At 48.4% G+C, this 24762-nt stretch overlaps 1 protein-coding gene across 1 annotated transcript in view; it reads right to left on the bottom strand.

Annotated features, from left to right (window-relative positions):
* The window catches only part of LOC142766107 (uncharacterized), a 92221-nt gene that overhangs the window by 43126 nt on the left and 24333 nt on the right, over positions 1-24762 (bottom strand). The window contains exon 3 of the mRNA XM_075867950.1: positions 12112-12196. Coding sequence (XP_075724065.1) covers positions 12112-12196 — 85 coding nt within the window. The remainder of the gene's footprint in view (positions 1-12111; positions 12197-24762) is intronic.

Genomic DNA, 24762 nt, shown 5'->3' with positions numbered 1-24762 from the left:
GGGCTCCACTGAATACGGCGACACCGGAGCTTAAGGGCTAAAACTTGCACGAGGCAGCAAAAAGCAAAGTGATGCGCGCGTGGTCAGGAATTGTGGCTGAGAAGTTGCGGGAACCAAAACGCGTGGTCGGGGACGCGTTGTGTCCGGGCCATTGTACCCACAGCTTCTGTGGCGCCGGCACCTACGCAGGTGCATCAAGCTAGGCAGTGCCACGCTTCCAGATTGCTTGTCGTTCTTATTTTTGTCTTTGTTATGGCATAACGCACATTTTTCGTTTCGGACGCGGCCCACACACCGGTAAGAACACGTCCTAACGTGGTGTGGGTCGAAACGGAGAAAACGTGGATGGGGAGAGAGGGGTTACGGATGCGAGACGCGGAATTAGTCGCGCACACTGTAGAAGCGTTGGAGAAGATAAATAACTAGAACTTTAGCCGCCGTAAATCTAGATATTTAGAACGTGGTCACCAACTTTGCTCATGTGTACAAGGTTCAAGCCAAAATAAAGAAATTTTTGCGTTGCCTGCAAAGCTACAACTTGTTTATGGCTGCAATCATTGCAAGTAACTGTACATCGGCATGATATTTAATCTAGGTTTAGTTTTCTATTGTTTTTTTTCTTTTTTGCTAATTGTTTATTTTTTGGCACGATTCAGAATTATTCTTTTATTTTGTTTCACTGCAGAACATACTGATATGGTGTAGCCGAGGCAATATGGACCTCAACCTCTCTACAGAAAAAAAAACAGAACTGGATAGAACAGAGAACATTTATTCAAAATTCTGGTAATAGCTTCCCCGATTCAAGGTGTAGTGGTCGGTATACGCAAAACGCATTGTCGTTTAAGCACTTTCGTAATTACGACAGCACTCCTCCTGCGACAGTTAATGTAAAAAGAGTGCTCCCAGAGCCACCTCATTGCTGCCACAGAGCAATTTATTGACGAATACGGCACTACGTAATACGAATCCTGTAAGTAGCTTTGTGTTGGGGCAGGGCCAACGATGTTGGAAGTTTTGGATTTCGGTGAGGTATCAGCTACGCAGTAAATCACAAATGATAATGTTTGCGAAGTAAGCAGCACCTATTTCACCTTATTCTTCTTCCCGCGGATAAGACAGGTGCCCAGTACAGGTACGTCAGGTAAAACGTGCACTTTCTTAATGTTACATGTGGCTGATGACATGGAAGAAAAATGGCTGAGCACTTTGCAGTGGATAGAAACATTGGACAACACACTCGTCGTGAAATTAGCATTTTGTGATGGCTGGTTCTCGTTTCACATTTCTGTCACGTTATATGACATAGCTAACGCGATTCTTTGCCCAACATGACGCCTGTATGAAGTGTTTTACAAATGAGCTTCCAGCACCGGCATGACTCCGTACTAGAATACGCGACTGCCATGCAGAGGGCCCACGTTTACATTCCATGTAATCTTGCGTATTACTTTATTATTATACTTATTCATGTCTAATGGTTTCACCACTGACGGAAATAGGGACGGCAACGCTGCTCATAGCAGGAACAGGCGCTTCAAAGATGCGCTCTAAAACTATGAAGAGTTATTTGCGTTTTAAGTACGCACTGTTGCATAAGCTGCTCTTGGATATTACAGAGAGGAGGAAGAGCTAAAGCTTTAAGAAGAGCTAGCTGTCATACACGCTAGTGCATCTTCTACATCGCCCTAATATACAAGGTGCATAGTAAGACGCTTTCTAAGTGTGGGCTCACGATAAAAGTGTTTGTCCAGTCAGTGGTGACCTTATTGCTATTGGCACACTTCGACCAGCGCAGTTTTTTTTAGCTTCTGTCGAACATCTGTTAAAAAGTAAAGATTCGTCTGTGGGAAACATCAGCGCACACTACACGTTTCATCCCTTCCATGTTTCATGACAGTAAGTTTGAAACATTTTACCCTACGTGGCCCTTTTTACAAAAGGCTTTCTCTTCGTAGCACGCCACTCAATGATAATGCTGCTGGAGTGACCGTATACCTATATATGCAACATGTCCTGCACGTGGACTCAAACATGCGCGCCAACAGAACATCTGACGTGGTTGCAAGGTACAGAGGGAAGTGGGGCCGTGGAAACGGAAGCAAATCGCTCAAGGTGCCACAGACGTAGGTAGTATAGAGATCAGTGTATACAAGCTAGGTGATGTCCTACAATGCCACCGAAACAAACTCGTCACTAAATATCTTAGCCCAAGGGCCAACTTTACGATGGCGCGAGAGTCGGTTTAATCCATCCGTCGGGTGTTGCGGTTCGCCCCTTTCCGAGTTCTTGCTGGCCGTTCACGCCCCTCAGCTATCACTCGGCCGTACCTCTGTTGGCGGCCGGTCTGTTCCGTCTCGCCGAATGGTCGACCCCCTTCGCGCGCCGTTTTGACTGTTAACACGACAGACGAGGAGAAGTGGCGTGCAAGGCAAACAGATTCCCATTGCGAAGGGCTAACAAGGCGCCGAGACTGGGCGTTGGTTTCCGCGCCGCGAAAGTCTCGCCAAGTGCCAAATGCCGCTCATCGGCGAGGCGGTGAAGGTAGACTTAAAGCACGAAGCCAACGAAGAAATGAAAAGTATGGTAGGCGTCTCTGAGGAACGCTGAGGAGGAAGATTGACGCTGACGGACGTGAGCCAGCGATGCTCTACATGAGCCCAGAGGGAATGATACAAGCGACCCGACGCTGTCGGACGAACGTAGCTATGGTTGCTCACAAAAATACTTTCTAGATGGAAGGAAGAGGAGCTCTTCAAACGAAATATTGAATATGGCGTGCAGAATTATGTAAAGAAGAAAATCCCATCCGTGAATTGCGTCAGTTCATGTACATGAGAAATAGATTAATGTTTGTGGTCGCTTTGGCATAGTGCGTATATTCGATCTGCGGTTACACTACTCGGGGAGATGAAAAGAGGTCGACGAAGGAATTGCTCTAGAGAAATCCTTTTGTATGTTTTCAGCTTACTTAAATGCGGAGATGTACAAGTGGAGCAGAGTGGCTCACGCGTAGCAAATCGTTGTAAAACATGAGTTCACTTGTCTGTCTTCAACACATCGGCAACCTTCCTGTGAAATGAACATGAACAGCGCACGAACAAATATTCAAACATCTGAAAGATACGCGAGACGAACCATCCGTCAGCCCCTTCCCGTGATGCCCTTTCTCCCAGCTATCTGGGGGAAAAAATGTCTTGCAGTAGAGGCATGTACCTTTACTCTGTGGTTCTAGTACGCCGTATAGCAGAACTATAACATTTGCACAACCTTGCCGCTCAATTTCACGCTTCTTAAGGCACGTAAACAACGCACCCAGAGCGCGTCATGCTCGCAGCGCGAGATAGATGTGTACAGTAACCTCGCAAAAAAAGCAACGCATTCTTCGCGAAGGCCCAGCCTCCCGCCCCAAAATAGGAGAAATGAAGGCAACGAAGCGTCAGAAAGACTATCGACCACATAAGTAAAAGATGAACCCGTGTGGCTGTTTGCCCACACACGGCGATCCAAAGCTCATCCAAGTACAAGAGTGATGAATGGAAGGCGCTGTACCACATAACAACACATGGCGTCATCATGGCAAAATACAAAACGAAATAGGCGAAACTTCGTATTATCCGGAAACCTTAAGTATTGTCGCAGCGGGGTCTCCCGCATCGTTGCTCAAAGCGTGAGCGACGGACTCTGCGGAATCGCAGAAAGAACTCGTGCCGCGCTTTGTGTGGCGAACACGTGTCGAGCCGTTTGCCATTTTCACACCTCCTGGAATGGCTCTAATTCGATTTCGCCAGACTCTTTTGAAAGCACCCGCGCCGCCCGCTGAATTCGGGTTCGCCTCTTGCCGACTGAGAGCCGATCGATCAAACATTTAACACCTAAAGCTTTCAGCTATATATTTGTTTCATTCACGACGGGCTCGCCTTCCAAGTGAGCTGCGCTGTGGCAAAGGTGATAAAGACCCGGAATGCCCGCAGTGCGTCGAGATTTATCATTGTGCCACCGCTACAAAACTGCCTTTTCTCTTATTTCTCGTCTAGCAGTCTCATCCGTCAAAGTTTGCAAATGAAGAACGATGTTAGCATTCAGCAATAGTCTAAAAGTGAGAACGCATTCGAGTGATCGCGGCAACGCTTTTGTCGGAAATTGCAAGTGGAGGTTGTGAACGCAGTATGTGCTTGAGAAAAGAAAATAGCGGTAACGCGGTGGTAGCTTCATTTCGCTCTCTTAATTCAGTTATTATATTGAGTTCAGAATCTTTTTTCGGCGCGTGTGGTGGGTGGACTGTCTCCAGAGTGGACTGCCTCCAGAGTGGTAGTCAGTGTTTCACTATACGCATGGAGTTCGAAATTGTCCCTTAGCAGGCAAGTGCCACATAGCTGGCAAAGCCCGGGTATGACAGAGATCGAGATGCCGCTAGCGCCAAGTGGAGCTCTTTTTATCCTTCCCGATCAACTTCAAGTTGCTGCAGGCTCAGCAACGATAGCAACGTCCCATACAGAGAACAGCGAGGCCTCGCAGTGTACGAAGAAGCGCGCAGAGGAGGGAGAAGTGGTTCACAATGATGACGCCACATCGACATACTTTCTTAATGACATGACACAGATAGATGCAGAAGCACCCAAAGAAAACGAGGAAGCTTGCACGGTGGTCCCCCATCACAAGAACCGAGCTACGGGGATACCGATGGTGTTCAGACCAAGGAGGATTAAAGAAAAATTGCTGGAGTGGAAGCTCCCGCAATGGCTTGCCAGCAGAAGTGAAGCCACCTTTTGCCACTGCCAAGATGGCGGAAACATGCTCTTTTCTGATAGTGCCCACTTAAACATCAAGTGGCTTTGATATTTTATGTAAATGCTACGTTAGTTCTGTATTAAAGGATAGTTGTTCCCGATGAAATAACACGCAGAAACGAGTATGGATAACTGAATCTTCATAGAACTTTGCCTCCAATCACAGGCTCACTAAGGAAAACTAGTAACTGTAAAACGCACTTGGAGCACTATGTGACCCGAAAAAGTTCCCACAATAAACTCGTTGGGCGTGCGAGGGAAACGCTTCGTTTTTAATCGCTGAACGGCGATACTTTATCATGCCCCTAGTAAGATGGCCGCCACAAGCGCCATCTTGCCAGAGGAACGGCTTCACTTCTGCGCAATCATTTCCACTCCAGCAATTTTTTAAATCCTCCTTGGTTCAGACCAATCGCTGCCAAGGACTCCTTCTGGAAGGTGAATCCAAATTGCATGGCATCTGAGATAATCTCTGCCATCAATGAGAGAGTGACATCATCAAGAATCAACAGCGACGGAAGTTTTTGTGTTTGAATACGGTCTTTACTAGGCAAGAAATACTAGGCAAAAAAGTTGCTGCTGATTAAGAGTCTGGCTGGCTTGCCTGTACATGTGATGATAGCCCAGTCTTACATGAAGACCCCAGCAAACATAAGAGATGTTCTCTTCAATACAGTGATTATGGCCTACTGGAGTATCTTTAAGATGTCGGAGTAATGTCAGCCACACGACAAAAGAGATGGCCAAGAAATGAAGAAAGGTCGTCTGTTGCAACACCGAAATTTCATCAGCGCCAGCGGTTACTGATTAGAACTAATCTTTTGCTATAGTATATAAACCACATTAATGATTCTCCACTGCACACAACAAATTTCACTTGAGAAAAGCATAGTCATGTTTTTGATAATTGCAATCACAATTTCCATCTATGAGCTCCAAGAGTAATGGAGGTGCCTAGGCAGTGCCATGGTTACGCTGCGTAGCTACTGACTCGAAGGTCGTTGGTTCGATACTGGCCGGGGCTGTCGTATTTCGATGGAGGCAAAAGAAATGGTCGAAATCACCAGAACCCTACAACCATGTCTCATAATCACAACACCCACCATTATGGTCTATTGGCTATGGCACTCGAATGCCGACCCGCAAGTGACGGGATCAAATCTCCGGCCGCCGCTGCCGCATTTTCGGGGGAGGCGAAAATGCATGAGGCCCGTGTGCCTAGATTTAGGTGAGCGTCAAAGAATCCCAGGTGGTGGAATTTTTCGGAGCCCTCCACTATGATGTCTCTTATAATCATACGATTGTTTTAGGACGTTAATTGCTAACAATTATATAATCATAATGACGTCGTGATGTTGTCGCGTTTAACCTCAATATACGATCATTAATGGCCGTAGACTATGGAACTAAGCTCAGAAAAAATTAGTTGCAATTCTGGTGGCCAAGAAATATAACTGTTATACGTTTCTCTACTGCTTTGTAGAATCGCAAGAAGGGCGCTGTGAGAAACAACCACCTTTAATTCCGCAATAACGTCCAGCACACCTTCAATAGCTAGTTGGTACCGCAGTGTAATGTAGTTGCGCTGACCGAAATGCAAGTCTTAAAAAAAAGCAAGAGCAGCACAATCGCGCTGCATTTGTCCTGTCCTCGATGTGTGTTTCTCTTTTGGTTAGACTAAAGTGCATTTTGCTCAGCGCAACTTCATCATAAATCCACAAACACACCCTCTTACCTGACGACAGCCTTGTTGAATTCGGACCATGGTTAGTATCTGCAAAAGGCGTGGATTTGTGGCAACCTTAGCATTATATTGCTACGTAGCTGACGTATCAGCAGTCAGAAGACGACAACGAGGAAGTGGTCTGTTGGTTGTGCGTGCTGCTTCCATCTTAGCCGACACCATACGCATCAGTTTAAATATAGATTTTAAATAGACACGCCTCGTGTCATTTTCACGTAACATCTTTGTGGTGGACGTGCTGGGTACTTCCCCGTCTTCATCACAAAGCTCCGCAACGGCCGCATCATCATAGGTCCAACCATGTCACAGATTGAACAACCATCGTCTTCGCCACCTGCCCCTACCGTGACTTCTACATACGTGGTTCTGCCTCCTGCTCGTGATCCCGGTGTATTTTCCGGTCAGGATGGCGTTGAGGTCGACAAATGGATCAACCGGTATGAACAAGTCAGCGCAAGCTATAGGTGGGACCCGACTCTTATGCTGGCCAATGTGCTTTTTTACCTGGATGGCCCACGGCGAGTGGGGTTCGAGACGCACGAAGCGGAGATTACGAGCTGGGACTCCTTTAAAGAGAAGATCCGCGACCTTTATGGCGACACCGTTGGGCGGCAGATGGCAGCGCGGAATCAACTGGCGGCTCGTGCACAGACGTCGACGGAGTCGTACGTCGCGTACATTCACGACGTCATCGCCCTATGCCGCCAGATTGACGAGCACATGAGTGAGTCGGAGAGAGTGGCCCATGTGCTGAAAGGCATAGCAGACGACGCATTTAATTTCTAGTTTACAACAACGTTGCCACCGTCGACGCCATTATTAAAGAGTGCCGGCGGTTCGAGAAGCCAAGAGCCGCCGTATTACTCAGTGATTCACCCGGCTGCCCAACACGGCCGCGACCTCATCGTGTGAAGCCGCCCGCCAGTCCCCAACGTATGACAACGTCACACGCATTGTTCGTCGGGAAATCGAAGCCGCCTGTCCGGCTCCTTTTGAGCCACCCGTTTTCGCAACGCTCGCCTCTGACCAACAACAGCCGTCAGTGGCGTTAATACAAGCTGTGGTGAGGCAGGAGTTTGCGAATCTCGGACTTCCATCAGCATGTCCCTTGACTCACCCTGAAGCCCCGTCCTACTCCCGAGGACACGCTCGCCATTCACCTCCAACAATGCCCTTCCGTAACCCTTCGGAATGGCGAACACCCGACGACCGGCCTATTTGTTTTTCCTGCCACCAGCCTGGGCACGTTTCTCGCTATTGCCGCCGCCGTTGGTCAAACCAACCACGTCAGACTTTCTCTACCTCGGCGCTCATGCATCCGACGACCCCTCGACGTTCAGTCGCCACACCCTTCAATTTCTGTTCGTCGTCATCTTACGAGCCTTCCACTGACGCCCCTTTGCCCGGTCGCCGCTACCCTGACGCCCCTTCGTCCGGTCGGCGCCGTTCTCGCTCCCCGTCGCCGCTACGTCGCCAATCCCGCTCTCCGCAACCTCGGCGCTTTTCCTCGCCGAGCTTCTCTGGACGACCGCAGCAGGAAAACTAGATATTGCAGCTTATAGAGGTGAAGCTGCAATACCAATGACGGCCAAAAATCCTCTACTGACGCTTCCCACGCACCATAGCCTGCTTGAAGTACAAGTCGACCATGTTCCTGTGACCGGCCTCATTGACACAGGTGCGCACCTGTCTATTATGAGCGCTTCTCTACGCTGCCGCTTACAAAAGATTATGACGCCATCTACGACGCAGGCAATACGTGTGGCCGATGGTGGTACTGTACCAGTAATCGGAATGTGCACTGCTCGTGTCAGCATTGCCGGTCGTCACGCCGTGGTCCTTTTTGCCGTGCTAGCCCGCTGCCCTCATGACCTCATACTTGGCCTTGATTTCCTTTCGCCACACTCGGCCTTAATTGATTGTTCGTCTGGTACCCTCAGCCTTGATCTACCAATCTTTGCCGACTACTCTGCAAAGCCCACCAGCCGCTTGAGCCCAACCACTTTCGTTCGCCTGCCACCTCGAGCCGTCACGTACGTGTCCTTGTCATCGACCCCTCCCGTTCCTGACGGTGATTATATCGTTACACCAATTACTGACGTTCGGCTGACGCACAGTGTTACTGTGTCCTATACCGTCGCGACCATAGCGGATAACTGTGTGTTACTTCCGCTCCTTAACTTTGGTTTCACCCCTCAAGTGTTGCCCTGCCAGATGTCTCTAGCCCAGCTAACTGCCATAACAGAGGACGATGTCAGTGTTGTCGCTGTATCTGCTCTTGATCGAAGCGCAGTCTCACGGTCACTCAGATCAGACGATGCTATTTTTCTAAACATGATTGGACCGGAGCTGTCGCCTCACCAGGCCGACGCCCTCTGCCAAGTTTTGGCCTCATACAGTGACATTTTCGACACTAACGATCGTCCCTTGGGCCAGACTAAAATTGTCACTCACCAAATCAACACTGGTGACTCTGCACCCATTCACCGTCGGCCGTACCGCTTGTCAGAATCTGAGCGACAAGTGATTCAGAAAGAAGTGGCCAAAATGCTTACGAAAAACGTAATCGAACCATCAACGAGCCCTTGGGCATCTCCCGTGGTATTAGTAAAAAAGAAAGACGGCTCATGGCGTTTCTGCGTTGATTATCGCCACCTCAACAAAATTACCAAAAAAGACGTGTACCCTCTACCACGCATTGACGATGCCCTTGATTGCCTCCATGGCGCCACCTTCTTTTCATCTCTCGACCTCCGATCTGGCTACTGGAAAATTGCTGTAGATGAAATGGATCGAGAAAAGACCGCCTTCGTTACCCCTGACGGTCTTTACCAATTCAAGGTCATGCCATTCGGACTCTGCAACGCTCCAGCGACCTTTGAGAGAATGATGGACACGCTCCTACAAGGATTTAAATGGTCGACATGTTTGTGTTACCTGGACGACGTGATCATTTTCTCACCTACCTTTGCAACCCACCATGAACGCCTTTCGACCATTCTATCCATATTTCGACGGGCCGGCCTGCTGCTCAATTCCTCCAAGTGCAACTTCGGTGTTCGTCAGATTACCGTATTGGGTCACCTTGTTGACGCTGCCGGCGTACGGCAAGACCCGGCGAAAGTACGCGCTGTAACAAACTTCCCAGTCCCACGCTCTGTCCATGATGTTCGTAGTTTTGTGGGCCTCTGCTCCTACTTTCGCCGGTTCGTTAAAAACTTTGCGGCACTCGCCCGGCCACTCACCGACCTTCTCAAACAAGACGTTCCATTTTCTTGGGGCCCTCCTCAAGCTGACGCCTTCTCTCAGCTAATCACTGCTGTAACGACACCTCCTATTCTTGCACATTTCGACCCCGATGCTCCCACAGAAGTGCGAACAGACGCGAGTGGTCACGGAATCGGTGCAGTTTTGGCGCAAGTTCAGCGGGGCAACGACCGTGTAATCGCGTACGCAAGCCGTCTGCTTTCTAAGTCTGAGCGCAATTATTCTATAACAGAACGGGAATGTCTCCCTCTTGTTTGGGCGGTTTCGAAATTCCGTCCTTACTTATATGGCCGTCCTTTCCGTGTCATCACAGATCATCACGCGCTGTGTTGGCTTTCTTCTCTGAAGGACCCCACTGGACGACTTGGTCGTTGGGCATTACGCCTACAGGAGTATTCCTACTCGGTTGCTTATAAGTCTGGACGTCTCCATCTGGACGCCGATAGCTTATCCCGCTACCCTGTTGATCAGCCCGACGAACCAGACATCGAGCCTAGCCTCAGCGTCATGTCAATGTCCCAGTTTCTTCAGATACGTGATGAACAACGTCGTGATGCTTCTCTGCGACAACTTATTGACCGTCTCGAATCTGCTCCGAACGACACGTCACTTCGCATGTACGTCCTCCTGAATGGCACGCTGTACCGTCGTAGCCTCCAGCCAGATGGCCCTGAGCTCCTTCTTGTCGTGCCGAAAAATTTGCGTTCAACCGTGCTGCACGAGCTTCACGATGAACCAACTGCAGGTCATCTGGGTGTATCTCGGACGTACGACCGCGTGCGTCGCCGCTTCTTTTGGCGCGGTCTCGCCCGGTCCGTTCGCCGGTACGTGTCCTCCTGCGATAAATGCCAACGTAGGAAGCGACCTACTGCGCCCCCGGCTGGACTTCTTCAACCGATCTCCATCCCTACCGAACCTTTCTTCCGTGTTGGTATAGATCTTCTCGGTCCTTTTCCCGAGTCGAAATCGGGCAACAAGTGGGTCGCTGTTGCTATAGACTAGGCGACTAGGTATGCCATTACTCGAGCGCTCCCCACCAGCACCGCTACTGACGTTGCGGACTTTTTGCTCCACGACGTCATCCTACACCATGGCGCTCTTCGCCAATTACTCACGGATCGTGGCCGCGCATTTTTGTCCCGTGTGATCGACGATCTTCTGCGCACTTCCTCTCATCCCCAAACAAATGGCCTTACCGAACGGCGAAATCGGACCCTAACGGACATGCTCGCGATGTATGTGTCCTCCGACCACCATGACTGGGACCTGGCGCTACCTCACGTGACCTTCGCGTACAATTCTTCGCGCCACGACACCACTGGATATTCACCCTTTTATTTGCTTTATGGCCGTGATCCGACGTTACCACTCGACACCGTACTTCCAACCGCTACAACGCCGTCAAACGAATATGCACGCGACGCTATTGCTCGTGCCGACCACGCACGCCAGATTGCCCGCTCCAAACTTTCGGCATCGCAACCCACCCAGAAAGCCATCTACGACAGCCGGCATGCTGACGTTCACTTCTCACCCGGTTCTCTTGTTCTCCTGTGGTGCCCAGTTCGTCGAGTTGGCTTATCAGAGAAGTTATTGTCTCGCTACATGGGTCCTTACCGTATCATCCGCCAGGTAACCGACGTCACCTATGAGATCATTCCTGCATCTGAGACCACAAGTCTGCCTGCAACCACACACAGTGATGTTGTGCACGTCAGAAGGCTAAAACCTTACCACCTGCCTACTGAAGAGTTAATGTGCACCGAGACGGCGCTTTTACCACCGGGGGTGGGGGTAATGCTACGTAGCTGACGTATCAGCAGTCAGAAGACGACAACGAGGAAGTGGTCTGTTGGTTGTGCGTGCTGCTTCCATCTTAGCCGACGCCATACGCATCAGTTTAAATGTAGATTTTAAATAGACACGCCTCGTGTCATTTTCACGTAACAATATCACTCCCTTAGAATAACAGTAACACTAATGATACGACAGCTGAAACTGGCACCTAGAAAGGCTGTTACATCTTACGCTCAATGCATTGGCCTGCCACACGTGTGCCTTATTCGGCTGATTAAAAAACGCTCAGCTATCTTGGCATCCCAAGACCTGTTCAAATTGTGCGCGATGTTTATCATCCACACTTAGAAGCCTCCACTACAGGATCGGCCTGTCTGTCCATGACCGCTCCACGAATCATTCGTAAAAGAAGCAATCAATCGCATGTCTTTTTCCTGACAAAAGACAGACGAAGGAATCTATAATACAGTATGCAGTTGCCGCATCAAGTGCCATTCGTCATCCTCTACTTACCACTGCAACGAAGTCCGTCTTCACTGGTGGAGCAAGAACTAGGCCACCGTAGTCCCTGCTCACACCATGGCTCACCAATGGGAAGCTGCGGACACAGAACGCCCCAGTTAATAAAGAGATTTAGGATACCGTTTGCAGGCGCTGCGGGTGTTGCGGGCGCCATATTAGTTTTATAATAGCGTTTGCCCTGCTGCGAACCGCAACGCACGATCGCAGCGACACCGTAGCCTCGAAACTAGCGCTTGCAGGCCACATGCGGGCCGCCATCACCGCCCGTAGCCTCGAAACCAGCGCTTGCGGGCCACTTGCGGGCCGCCATTACCGCACGCAATTTCGGATTTTTTGCGTGCGGTCCACGAACGCGAACGCCGACTCGCGTTACAACGCATGCGCAGTGGCAGCAACCGCACTGCAAGGTCTCGTGGTGCGATATTCTAAAACTTCCTAATAACTGCTCACGGAGCACCATCTTACGGCAAATCGGTGAGCAAGTGTGCACGACGATGTCTCATTCGGGCCCGATCAGTTTCCATTTGTCTTAGTCGTTAGCGCGGCGATAGTGTTCACAGATGGAAAATAGACATCCCGCGACAGTGATACGTAAGCGCGCACAATCACATATTGCGCACGCGCAGAGACCACTGATAAGCATATTGAACGATTGCACGAGAAGCTGATCGTAAACGTGTAATGAATCACCACTAAGGGTGACTGACGTCACGCTAATCGGGTATCGCTTAAAAACCGAATCACCGCTAGGTGTGTGTACAATAGGGTCAGTGAGATGCTGCCTGCATTCAGAAGTCACCGCCCATAAAAAACGATCACTGCGTGGTGGAAGTTGACAAGTTCACACCATACCGTGGTGATTACTAACTGGCTGTGGAGAGGATGAAGTATAAGCACCTAGGCTACTCCACTTTTCGGCATTTGTGTGAGGGGAGAGAGCGTGGGCGGGGGAGGGGGAGTGTAGCGTAAAACGCTACAGCGAAAAAACAATGGATCATACAGCTCCGTTTAGTCACTATTTCCTAATGCAAGCATTGAGGGGCTTTCGTGGCTTCACTCCTCAGGGAGGGCACACCGCCCCCTCCACCCATCTTTTTTAGTGCGGCCAGCAGCCCACTTCTTAAGACCCAACAGCATGTACGTGATTTTTAAGCTATAGCGACAGTGACAAACTGGCTTCATCCCACCGCGACGGCTGTAACCGCATGTCGGCAACTAAGTATCGTTGTTGCTAGATTAAATGCTATTGCGTGCATACCCCACAGGGGCGAAAATGCGTTTAAAAGTGGGTGGATGACAACATGCCAAGTTTATTACTGTCTTGTGTGGCATCAGGAAGCCACACGAGCGCTTTCTTTAGTTTAACCATGACGGAATGCTCAAAAGCGTACGCCACTATGGCTACGACGCATTTCGCATGAAGATTTCATATTGCTGCGGGTGACGGTAATTGTCGAAATCTACCATCGAAGCATCACGACAAATATTCGATAACATTATTTACGACAAAATATGGCCACTCTCTCAATCTCCTTGTGAGATGCGAATGTAAAAAAAAAGGCGGTCAATGCCTTGCATTCCTTGAAGTACGCGCAGACAGCAAGCCTCGAGATTGAATCGCAACCGAAGCGAGGATTAGGGGTGCAGCCATGTTGCCGGAAATTGTCTCCCTGGCTTCCGGGCAAAGAGCGATCCTTTGTAGTGTTCCACAAACACGTGACGCGACAAGCGGCGGGCCCCCGCGACGGGTAATCCTGTTGGCTGTCGTTTATCGCAAGATAATCGCGTGCATGCGGTTGGCCACTGAAGATCGTTATCGCGAAATCGGCATCCTGCTATTGTCACTGCCTGCTTGCTGGCGAATGTGCGCCTCCTTGGGTGTACCCATGCTATAGAATGAGAGGGTGTCGTCTATATACTGAGCTCGTGGCTTCTTGAAAGCAATTTCGGCAAACGTATATCAGTTTTAGCTATGGTGTTATACTTACGGGACAGTTTTTGCTGTCTACCATTCAGTATCTACAGTCATGTGAGTATTCAAATAGAAAAAAAGATAGATGCGAACGCTGTTGCGGACACTCCGAAGTTAATTAAGGACGCGAACGTTCCTCCTGAATGAAAGTTGCGGTGTGCCCCAATACCACAATAAACTGGGGTCGGGGAACATGTTGCGGTAATAAATTACAACTTACAGTGAAGTTTTTGGACATGCAGTGCGTTGCCACTCAGCACACCCTGCGATGAAAATAAATCGTGCCGCTTTTTTTACTGAAATTGCAAACGAAAAGGCACATTTCGGCGTACAATGAACGAACTGCCTACTATATCTGTTCTAAACGAAGAATTAGTAAAACACAGTGTGTACCTACAGCATTCACGTACTTTGGGAGAAGTGTACATCAAAATAAAGAAATACTGCGGTTGCACTCAATATATCGTAAACTTGTAAATCATTGTCAGTATATAGCTAACTGCCTGCTATTTTTTCCTTTTAAAGGGTGGGCTCTTCGAGCCCACACTTCAATCGAGGTGATCATCCTTCAATCTCACGTGCTTATCTTGACAATGCTTAAGCTTTGCTGCCAGGCAGGACAATCTTTGGGCTTTTATTTAAAAAGGGAAGTTTCTTGTACACTCAACTTGTACGTACATGAACGAAACATCGAAAACAAGGCAAGACAGTGCATACATCTTACAAATGAGCACCAAATTCTAATTGATAACTGGGTATCCATATGTTACACGTCAAAGAAAAATTAAAATGAATCAAGTTAATCACATTTTACAGAATAACACTTATGCATGCGTACTAGAGTGGGCGCATGGCTAGTATACGGGACAACTGGAAACTTCAACTGTGCCTCTCTTACTTTAAAGAAACGTGTGTGCCATCGTCGAAGGAAGGCCTCTTTGCCGTGCGTTTCCAGCTGCTGATCTAGGTAATTCCACACAATGAGCCGTAATTTCTGTATAGTGCGGGATTGGCGCCTCTATGCGGCTTGTGCCGTACTTCCGCTAAACAGCATCGCCGCCGTAGTTTGTACAAGGTTAGTGTAAAAACCAGTCTTGCCAACAGCCCACGTTCTGTTCCCATGCGGGCCGTGCGAAATTTCAATATACCAAATAAGCGTAGAAGATTGACGCACTTTGTTGCATTCGTCACACTTGGTAGCCCCTTATATAACAAAGCCCGCCTATCTCGCACCCAGGTGCCTAGGCTGCCGGCGCACCAAGATGGCCGCCGGCGCACTCTCGCACCAAGATGGCCGCCTTGTTTGGAACTGCCAAGGCATATGTGGTGCCTGGTGCCAAATTAATATCAAGCGGCGCATATTAGATAATAAAATACGACAAAGCACCTATTCATGCCGCTACCCCGTAACGCGTCATCTGGGCCCCATTGCATTATTTTGATGCGAAAACAATCAATGCAAGTGGAAGACATTATTCAGCCCTGCCGGTGAAGATCACAACACAGCGCGGGAATCGTGCCGGTATGAAGTTTTCAGATTGCACAGATTTCCAACCAAAACGAAAAATGCCGAGCTTCACCGGCATGGTTAAATACAGTCGACAAGAAAAACCACGAGCCCAGTAAAAGGGTACGAGTAAGTATACTTATTGCGTTTATTAAAGCGAGACGCCAGCTGTTTCGCTGTGCAGCAGCGATTTGCGTTTATTAAGCATGTAATATGCGACACCAAACAACTGTCGTTTTCTTTCGCATTCAGGTGGCATGCCAATTATAGGATATATTACGACTCACACGTTGATGCAAGCACCGCGTACGTTTAGTGCAGTTGTAACGGCGCGCTATCGCGATTCAAAGAACGTGCATGGCGCGGAAAGCGTGGCAACGACTCAATCGAACTGCGACGTACCTTGGATGCTGCTCGGTAAATCTGAGCTTTCAGCCGGTGTCTCCGCATACTATAGAACCGTGAAATTTCGTTCTGGCTTGCAATTTGTTTAGAAAAAATGTTTAAGGAGTTTGAGTAGTTCGTCTTCAACTGTGGAAGAGCACTGAGCAGTCCCGCTAAGAGCATACTAGTTCAAACATTATAAAAAGATGTCAGACTGCGTGTGTGTTCCGAGGGCCAGGCATAACTAGCAAGTGATGAACACTTGCCGTGCATGAGTGCAAGCGGACCGAGATTTTAGCGCTACCATGACGCCAGCTTAGAGAAAAAATTCTGCCTTGCCACCACCAAGGCATGTCACAGTTCGATTGAGTACAAAGCAACGCTTTTCATGTTCGCATTTCCTTTAATCTAGATAGTACGCCACACATTACCACCAGCAAAATAATCATCATTATCACTATTCTGATTGCCACCGTTCTGGACGCACCGTTATTATTTCAGTCACTTTACACACAAGCGTGAAACATCCGGACTTTGCAGATCTGAATTAGTCTCCTTTTACCTCGTGCTATTATTATAAGGATAACGGGGAGTAGTGTTGAGTGGAAGCTGCGAGTATACAATCCCAAATTGGTCACTTCTGATAAGGTATGTATCCTGTCCGGGTGCCAGTAAACTTGAAGAATCTAACCTGAAAATCGCTGTCTATTTTGTGCGCCCTAGTGCCATGGTCCGGCCTTGGAGCAAAATACAACCATCAGGACTGACATAAACAGTAATATCTCGTCATCTATTATGCTGACATGTGAACGATGCACCACGAACTGTAAAATACCAAACAACGAACGACCTTCAATGACACCCGCGTATTTCTTGTAATTCCATGGATGCGTTTACTTTATGCCTCAATAAGAGGAAGCCCCGCCGCGGTGTTCTAGTCGCTAAGGTACTCGGCTGCTCACCTGCAGGTCGCGGGATCGAATCCCGGCTGCGGCGGCTGCATTTTCGATGGAGGCTGAAATGCTGTAGGCCCGTGTGCTCAGATTTGGGTGCACGTTAAAGAACCCCAGGCGGTCGAAATTTCCAGAGCCCTCCACTACGGCGTCTCTCATAATCATATTGTGGTTTTGGAACGTTAAATCCCACATATCAATCAATCAATCGATAAGAGGAAGGCCCGTACGTAAGTGTCAAGAATTCAATAAGACAGATTAGCGCATGCGCTTAAACTTCGTGATAAAGCAGCGACACCTCCAGGCCAGGAAAGATAAAAGTTCAAGGGTTACGTCACGCCCAAGGAACCTTCGCCTACCTGCCTTTTCATGTCGAATCCGTCGCGACCACTCGTATCAAACAGATAAAGTACTCCTCGTAGAGTAAGGGCTACTTACAAATCACATACTATCAGGGTCTGTGAAGTGTGTCGTTGCCACTGCGAGACGATGAAGCAAGAGGCGGCACCGTTTAATTGCCGCAGACTGAACCACGTGTATACGGGACACCACTCGCTGACTCGCTCTCTGGATTTCGTGCCGACTGGTTGTGCCCCCGCGATATCCGACGACAGTGCAGCTCTGGCCGACTGGGCTCCCCCTACGCCATCTCCTGACGCCGACAAGAGCTCTCGCCGAGTGGTGCTCCGTCCTCGGACTCCTGCGACCGTGTCCATCTTTCCCATCTCCTCCTTACTTTCGTCGTTTTCTGTCGTCCGCTGTCCCTGCGCCTCACTCTTTCCTTCCTCTCTAGCTCTTTATCTTTTAATCCTATCTTTTTAATTCCTCCTTAACCCCCACCCCTTGTGAGCTACTGTTCAGGTGTCCTTCCCCTGAAAGACTGTTACGGGGCTCACTTTTCTTTTCATCTAAAATCACTCACAACACTCCCAGAGAGCGTTCCGAAAGGGTGCTTCAAGATATGAAAGATACGGTGGCTCATATCTTTCTGCGGTTATATCACGGCCTCGCGTAGGGGGAAGCGGTAGGTGTTCCGATCCCTAAGGAACTGAAGGATAAAGTATCATAATAAGACGGTATAAAATGATTCGGGTGCAGTAGCTAATTATAAAATTGATTTTGGAACACTCGCGTTGTTTCTTTGTAGAACACGTTATATATTCGGAAGTGATTAGAAAAACGAGAGACATATTGAGGGGTTTGTTTTGGGCAACACAAGCCATATCATGTTCGTTCCTTGTTAAAAATTACTGCTAGTAAGCAGGGCTGAAACAGTTTCCACTTGCTGTCAAGGTTGAGGGCTCTAAGGAACGGCTTTATGCTCTCTCATAGTAGAGTACCAAGTACTCTATTTCATTATTAACTTTAAAAAAACACATTGGCTCTTTCACGCTGCTCCAATTGTAGAGTGCATCGTGTTCTGCATTGTCGACCGCTTTTTTTTCTACACCACTTCTCGTTTCTTCAAATGCTCTAGAATCCGCCGAAGCGGACGTCATAGTATTTGGGACGGCTCTCAACTTTTCATAGTAGAGTACCAAGTACTCTAAATCGCCAAACACCTTCTCTAAACACATTCCCTGTTTACAAGATAACTGCTGGGCACGGTATGGTAGTACCGGTACTGTGTGCTCTAACCGATATTTTGTTTTCCTTCCGTGATTACTCTTTGTCCCATATTCTAAGTAGTCATGATGATTTCGCCGCGTCGATGGAGGCGGAAATGTATGCCCGTGTGCTCAGATTTGGGTGCATGTTAAAGAACCCCAGGTGGTCGAAATTTCCGGAACCCTCCACTACGGCGTCTCTCATAATCTTATGGTGGTTTTGGGACGTTAAACCCCACAAATCAATCAATTTCGCCGCGTCATGTGGGTTAAAACACTTTACAATACTTTGTGAATTCCAAATTAAAAAATTCCTCCATATCCACGAAGTGAATGATGATGAGTGGGCGAAGCTCCGGAGGTAAACCTGGTAAACCATGAATCCTCTGTACATTTTGCCCACTCGATTTTATTACATCGCTCCCCATAGCGTACGTCGCCGCACTAAATCGAACGATTGCCTTCAACCAATGACACGCGCCATATGTGACATCATTCCTATTTTATAAGATCTCGCGTCTTTCATCAACTACAGGTACCGCTTTCTAGTTTATAACATCTTGCATCTTTTCATCATCAGCTACAAGTACCACCATCTAGTAAACACTACAAGAACTAAACGAGAGGTGGCTACAAACAGGAGACGGTACCGCCATCTAGTGAACACTGCAAGAACTAAACTAAAGGTGGTTACATACAGGGGACGGTACCGCCATCTAGTGAACACTGCAAGAACTAAACTAGAAGTGGCTACATACAGGCTACAGGGGACGCACAGCCCACGCCCTGAGGAGCTTCGCCCCTAAAAAAAATTTATAGGATCCGTATATGTGCCATATATTTTCTTATATTTCAGTAACAATTTTTGTGGAAGCATACGGCCTTATTAGAATGGTATGCAGGACGTGTGTACCCATGCAGAAAACGCGCTGCTATATGAGGTGAAGGCGACTTTCGAGGGCTGTTACATCCGTTCTGTCATTGGCGCCACTAAAGATCCTTCGCACTCAGCTGGTTCTGGCTGTCGCCGAAGGTGGTACAGGTGTATCTCAATAATGAAGAACAGAAAGAGAGAAGAAAAAAATGAGAAAGCGGTTGTACAACTGACCACCGTAGTCTCGTAAGAAACTGGCGCCGGTCGTGATCTTCGCATTACCCGGCCATGCCACTCCGGAGGGGCCACGTCGGTCACGCGAGCTGTCAGCAGCCGTGCCTTCAGCCGTTCGACCGATTCGCGACGGCTCTCGCTTCTTGTACTGCGCTCTCCGTGGCGTGAGTTCTCGTGCTGGAAGCGGGATGTCTTTATACGAGAGGTGCACCCGATACCTATATGGTCTTCTGTGCTTTACAACAGTCACTGGAACGGAGAGGAGGTCCTTGTTCGTTTCTCAGTATTCTGGCGTGGTTCACATCCGGGTGCGACTGCATGGAGGTTAGAAGGCCCTCCCTGATAGTACAACGTGCGAAATGGTCTTGATGTCTTGCCGCTGGTCGGTTGCTCTAAACATCAAATTACGCTTAAGTGTATAGCCAACATTTCTGCACGCTCAAGCTTAGCGTCCCGTTTGCTTGCATTCATAAAGCACACTTTCAGTGTGCTGTACACATTTCTGTTCGTGTGAGCTCCTGTAAATGCGTGAACACCATTTATAATTTAGAAATCTTGTTGGAACGCGCATGCGTCGAATATTTATCGGACAAGGTTTCACGCCGGAACTCTTGGCTACCTGCTACCGAACCAGGATAATGCCGTGGCGACTGATCCATCGTGACATCACCGGAAAAACACTAATATTATCAAGTCTCGTATTGCTGCTTTATCAGTTATCCCTTCGAACTATATTAAAAAAAGGCTGAGACGCATATCCTGAACAAAGCTCTCAGCAGACCGCACGAGACAGGTGGCAGGTGGACGTGGCAAGAGGGCATGAGTATGGGATTGCGAAAATTGCTAATTATCTATGATTGAACGCCTTAGAAGAGTTAAGTACGAGTATCCAGATGCGAGACATATCAAAGGTTCCGAGCACACAAACAAACTTTTAGCTTTGGTCTTTCACTATCCTGAACACGTACAGCAAAGCGGCTGAAAACGTTCCTGTATGCAAAGCAATCTTTTTTGAGTTGTGAAATAGAGCTGCTAGTTATAATATCGGGTGGGTAAACTATTACTCCAACTGCGTGTTTGGTACTCTTGCCTTAACTTCCAGTGCATAGGTGTGTTTATGAGTTAACGGCATGCCCTGACAACAAATTAAGGCCCAGTGAAGCTAATGTGCAAATGATGGCGATCAAAACTTGCCACGCATGCACCTGTATTATTAACGAGGTTTGAGTTCTGGTTCTGCATGGTTAAGAGCTGTTATACCACGCGTAAACCCAAACCATTATCATGTACGAAGCAGCGTAACCAAAGTGAAGGCTCTGCAGATGGCTGCTGTTCCCTATAACTATGACAGATAGGTCGGGAAACCTAGGTAATGCATATCAAAATTGATATCGCTTTACGCTCTGTACGACACAAGGGCGTGCACGAAGCACGTTATGTGATGGAGATTATCTGTAACAGATTGGCATTTCCACAAAGCACCGTCGTGCGTGGTGATGCCCATGCTCAGCATACTAAAGCTGACCAGTAACCACCTAGCCACTGAAAACTCAGAAGGATCGTCTTCACCTCAGTGATGGCCTGTGTTAAAAGCTTCCATCAGTACGGACTGTCAACATCGCTAGGCCTCAAACATCAAAGATTTTCTTCTGTATTAACACTTCAGCACTAGCAACTATGACATTACAGACACTGTTAGCTACCCTGTATGGACGTCAAAAATATGCGTTCTGTTAAGGAGCTGAATGCCAGTAACAAAAGTGGCTGTTACTAACCCGCGGCTTTATGTCACCAAACAATCGTTAGTTTGCGCTTTTATTTCAACCCTCACCGCGGTGGTGTAGTGGCCTAGGTTGTTGGCTGCTGACCCGCAGATCGCAGGATCAAATCCCGTCTGCGGCGGCTGCATTTCCGATGGAGGCGGAAATGCTGTAGGCCCTTGTGCTCAGATTTGGGTGCACGTTAAAGAACCCCAGGCGGTCGGAATTTCCGGAGCCCTCCACTACGGCGTCTCTCATAATCATATAGTGGTTTTGGGACGTTAAACCCCACATATCAATAAATCAACAACGTGGCTAATAAAGATTCATCTGGGATTATTCGGCAAAATATAACAACTCAGAGGTGCAGCTCGTTCGTGCAATAATCAGAAACAGATACGGCCTTTACGAAAGCTTAACTCTTGAGTGAACATGCAGGAAAACGAAGAACAAGGAAAATTGAAACGTATGCCACGTGCCACATGCAGAGGAGCAAGGGTCTCCAACGCATGTACTACAGTGCCGGCGCAGCGGTCCACAACAGCCGAGAACAAAGCGGCCGCAACGGCGTGTGGCTAACCGTGCTAGCAACCCCGAAATCAGGCCCGCTGCCGTGACCGATAAATCACACGGTGGCGAACCATTACGGGGCTCGAGGCCCAAGCATACCACGTGATATTAATATCTTCGTTCACACCAGCCACCCAGTTGCCGCCGCATCAAAACACTTCTCGTTCGCTCCCACTCCCACCCCTAATTCGATTACATTGCCGGAGATAAGCGCAGCCGCCCACGCCCGGAACGCCCTTCGCGCCGGGCAGGGGAACAGACACCTTCACCGAACCTCGGCAGCTCCAAGCCACTACGCTTTGTGGAAGCGCTTCCGGAACTTGTGATCAGATGCGCTATGGGTGAGACGAAGGCTGTTTCGGACGACGAAGAAGACGCATACGTGATAACCCAGAGTGTGAGTTGTGCATGCAGAGAATAGTTCCCGAAGGGTCTTATTGAACGTTCATTAGGCCACTTATCGCCTCTGCTGAGGCGGGAACAACAAAGGGGGATGGATCCATTAAAAAAGAAGCATCGAAAAACGCTGACTGCACAGCCAACTCTCACGAGACGCCAAAGACAACATGCATGGCGCTTCAGACCTCGTGAACACGGTGACAAAAAAAAAAAACGTTGTTGTCCTTAGGGCACTGTCAGAATTCATCATCATTATTAAAAAAGGAAATGCTTGTTTGGTGTCATTTTAAGTTTTGCACGACGAAGAACAATGTGATGGCTTCGCACGAGTATCGTAGCTTGTGGATCAATTAGTTCAGCACTATCCCGGCTGGGCCGGCTGCATTTTCGATGGAGGCGAAAATGCTGTAGGCCCGTGTGCTCAGATTTGGATGCACGTTAAAGAAGCTCAGGTGGTCGAAATTTCCGGAGCCCTCCACTACGGCATCTCTCATAATCATATGGTGGTTTTGGGACGTTAAACCCCACATATCTATCTATCTTCAGCACTAACACCAATCTCGTAGCTCCATGTACTTCTAACGATAACAAAACGGGATTGTTAAGAAATAACAGAGATCAGCACTCATTTTGCCTATTTGGAATAGTTCATTTTTTTGTTTTATTGCGTGCTCACGAGAATCCCTCTTTTTCGCCCACTTCGTCAATCGCCTTGCGCGAAGCATGGCCACCTCTGTTTTCTAACGCTAAATTCAACGTCCTCGCGACACCGCAATGTGGCCTCTTGGGTCCAAGAGATACAGCCGACGAAAACTGCACCGGACTTGCCGACCGTTCTGGCAGGCGACGTCGAAATGTCTCTCGATATACCATACTTGTCTGGAGACGCCTTGACCACTCTTCCACGCTTCAATTGCAGCGCTAATATGCTGTCGTTCTGGACAATCGTAAGGTTTACATCGTGCAATCGGAACGAAGATGGCTGGCACTGATGAGTATGTGCGCATTTGGAGCCACCAACGCTATCGTGCATGTACGCCAGAGTCCCAGATTGTAGGTTTCTGGTAGGGAAAGAGGCAGGACATGAAAGGACTGCATTGTTTCGAACTGTGCATCTATATAAACAAACGAAAAGCCTCTTCCGTTCATATTGGATTCTAACAGTCGTTCTTAGAGGAGGAGCAACTCAAGGCCGCACGATATCACTCCATCCGTAAAGCACCCACCGCCCGGCGTCTTCAGATAATGTAGAAACCGATACATTTGTGAGAAACACAAAGGTTTACAATAGGCTGTTAACCACAACAAAGAAAGTAAAAGGCCACTACACCGGATAAGCAACCACATTTACCCACACATCGCTTCCCTTCCACTCTCTTTCTCTCACTGCCTTTTCCTTATTTTGGGGTCTCCCATTCCCCCTTTCCCAGTGCAGGGTAGCAAACCAGATGCTTGCTTTCCGGCAACCTCCCCGCCTTTCTTCATGCCAGATATATCTGTTTTACCCACCCATCTGTCACAGCATTCGACAGAACAAAAGGTTCACAAGAACGAAATAAAAGTCGCTCAACCATGCCGAACAAAATGGAAGGCCGCCATTCGTGATCCGATACAAAATGTTTCACACCGTCATCAGCATTCGCTCAGTATGTATTCATGGATTTTTTTTTTTGTGTGTGTGACGATTCTACCAATAGTACTGTCACTTCAATATTAAGGCGCATGGCTTAAAGTACAAGAAACCGCCGCACAGATGAAAGGACAGATCAACATATTCAGGCGTATGCGGTCTAAAAGTAGAGCCGCGACTTTAGAGAGATATAAGAAGATTTATTAGGGATAAGGCGATGTTGAGATGCGCAATAAAAAACGGACACGACATCTTGTATATCTCCCCTGAGAGAGCTAGTTGCTCCAAGTTTAGTGGGCTGCTAGTGGCGCCACGTAAGTGCCCAATCGAACAACAACAAAAAAACTACAATCAAACAGGAACCCTCTGACCAACTAGAAAGATGAAAAAAAATCTACGGCGCCAGGGGAAGGCATCGTCCGCATCAAGTGCGGCGTACTCAGCACCACGTCCGGGGCACCTCTTCGGCGGCGGTCGTTAAAACGCTTTCAGTTACGCCGACTTTGGTGAAGTCCCAATAGCCGACGAAATCCGTATATAACCCGGACACATAAAAGCGGCCGTTATTCCCACTTTATTTCTTCCTTTCGCATTCTGTCGTAGGCGCACGCACACACACACACACACACACACACACACACACACACACACTCACACGCACGCACGCACTACTTGGGAAGGGGGGAGGAGGGGCTATTTGCTTTTTTCTTTTATGGGGCAGCCCCAGAAAACAAATATTTGTTCCGTACCAC

This window comes from Rhipicephalus microplus, chromosome 6 (genome assembly GCF_043290135.1).
Source record: "Rhipicephalus microplus isolate Deutch F79 chromosome 6, USDA_Rmic, whole genome shotgun sequence".
Classification (NCBI taxonomy): Eukaryota; Metazoa; Arthropoda; class Arachnida; order Ixodida; family Ixodidae; genus Rhipicephalus; species Rhipicephalus microplus.
This window is presented reverse-complemented; position numbering and strand designations above follow the sequence as displayed.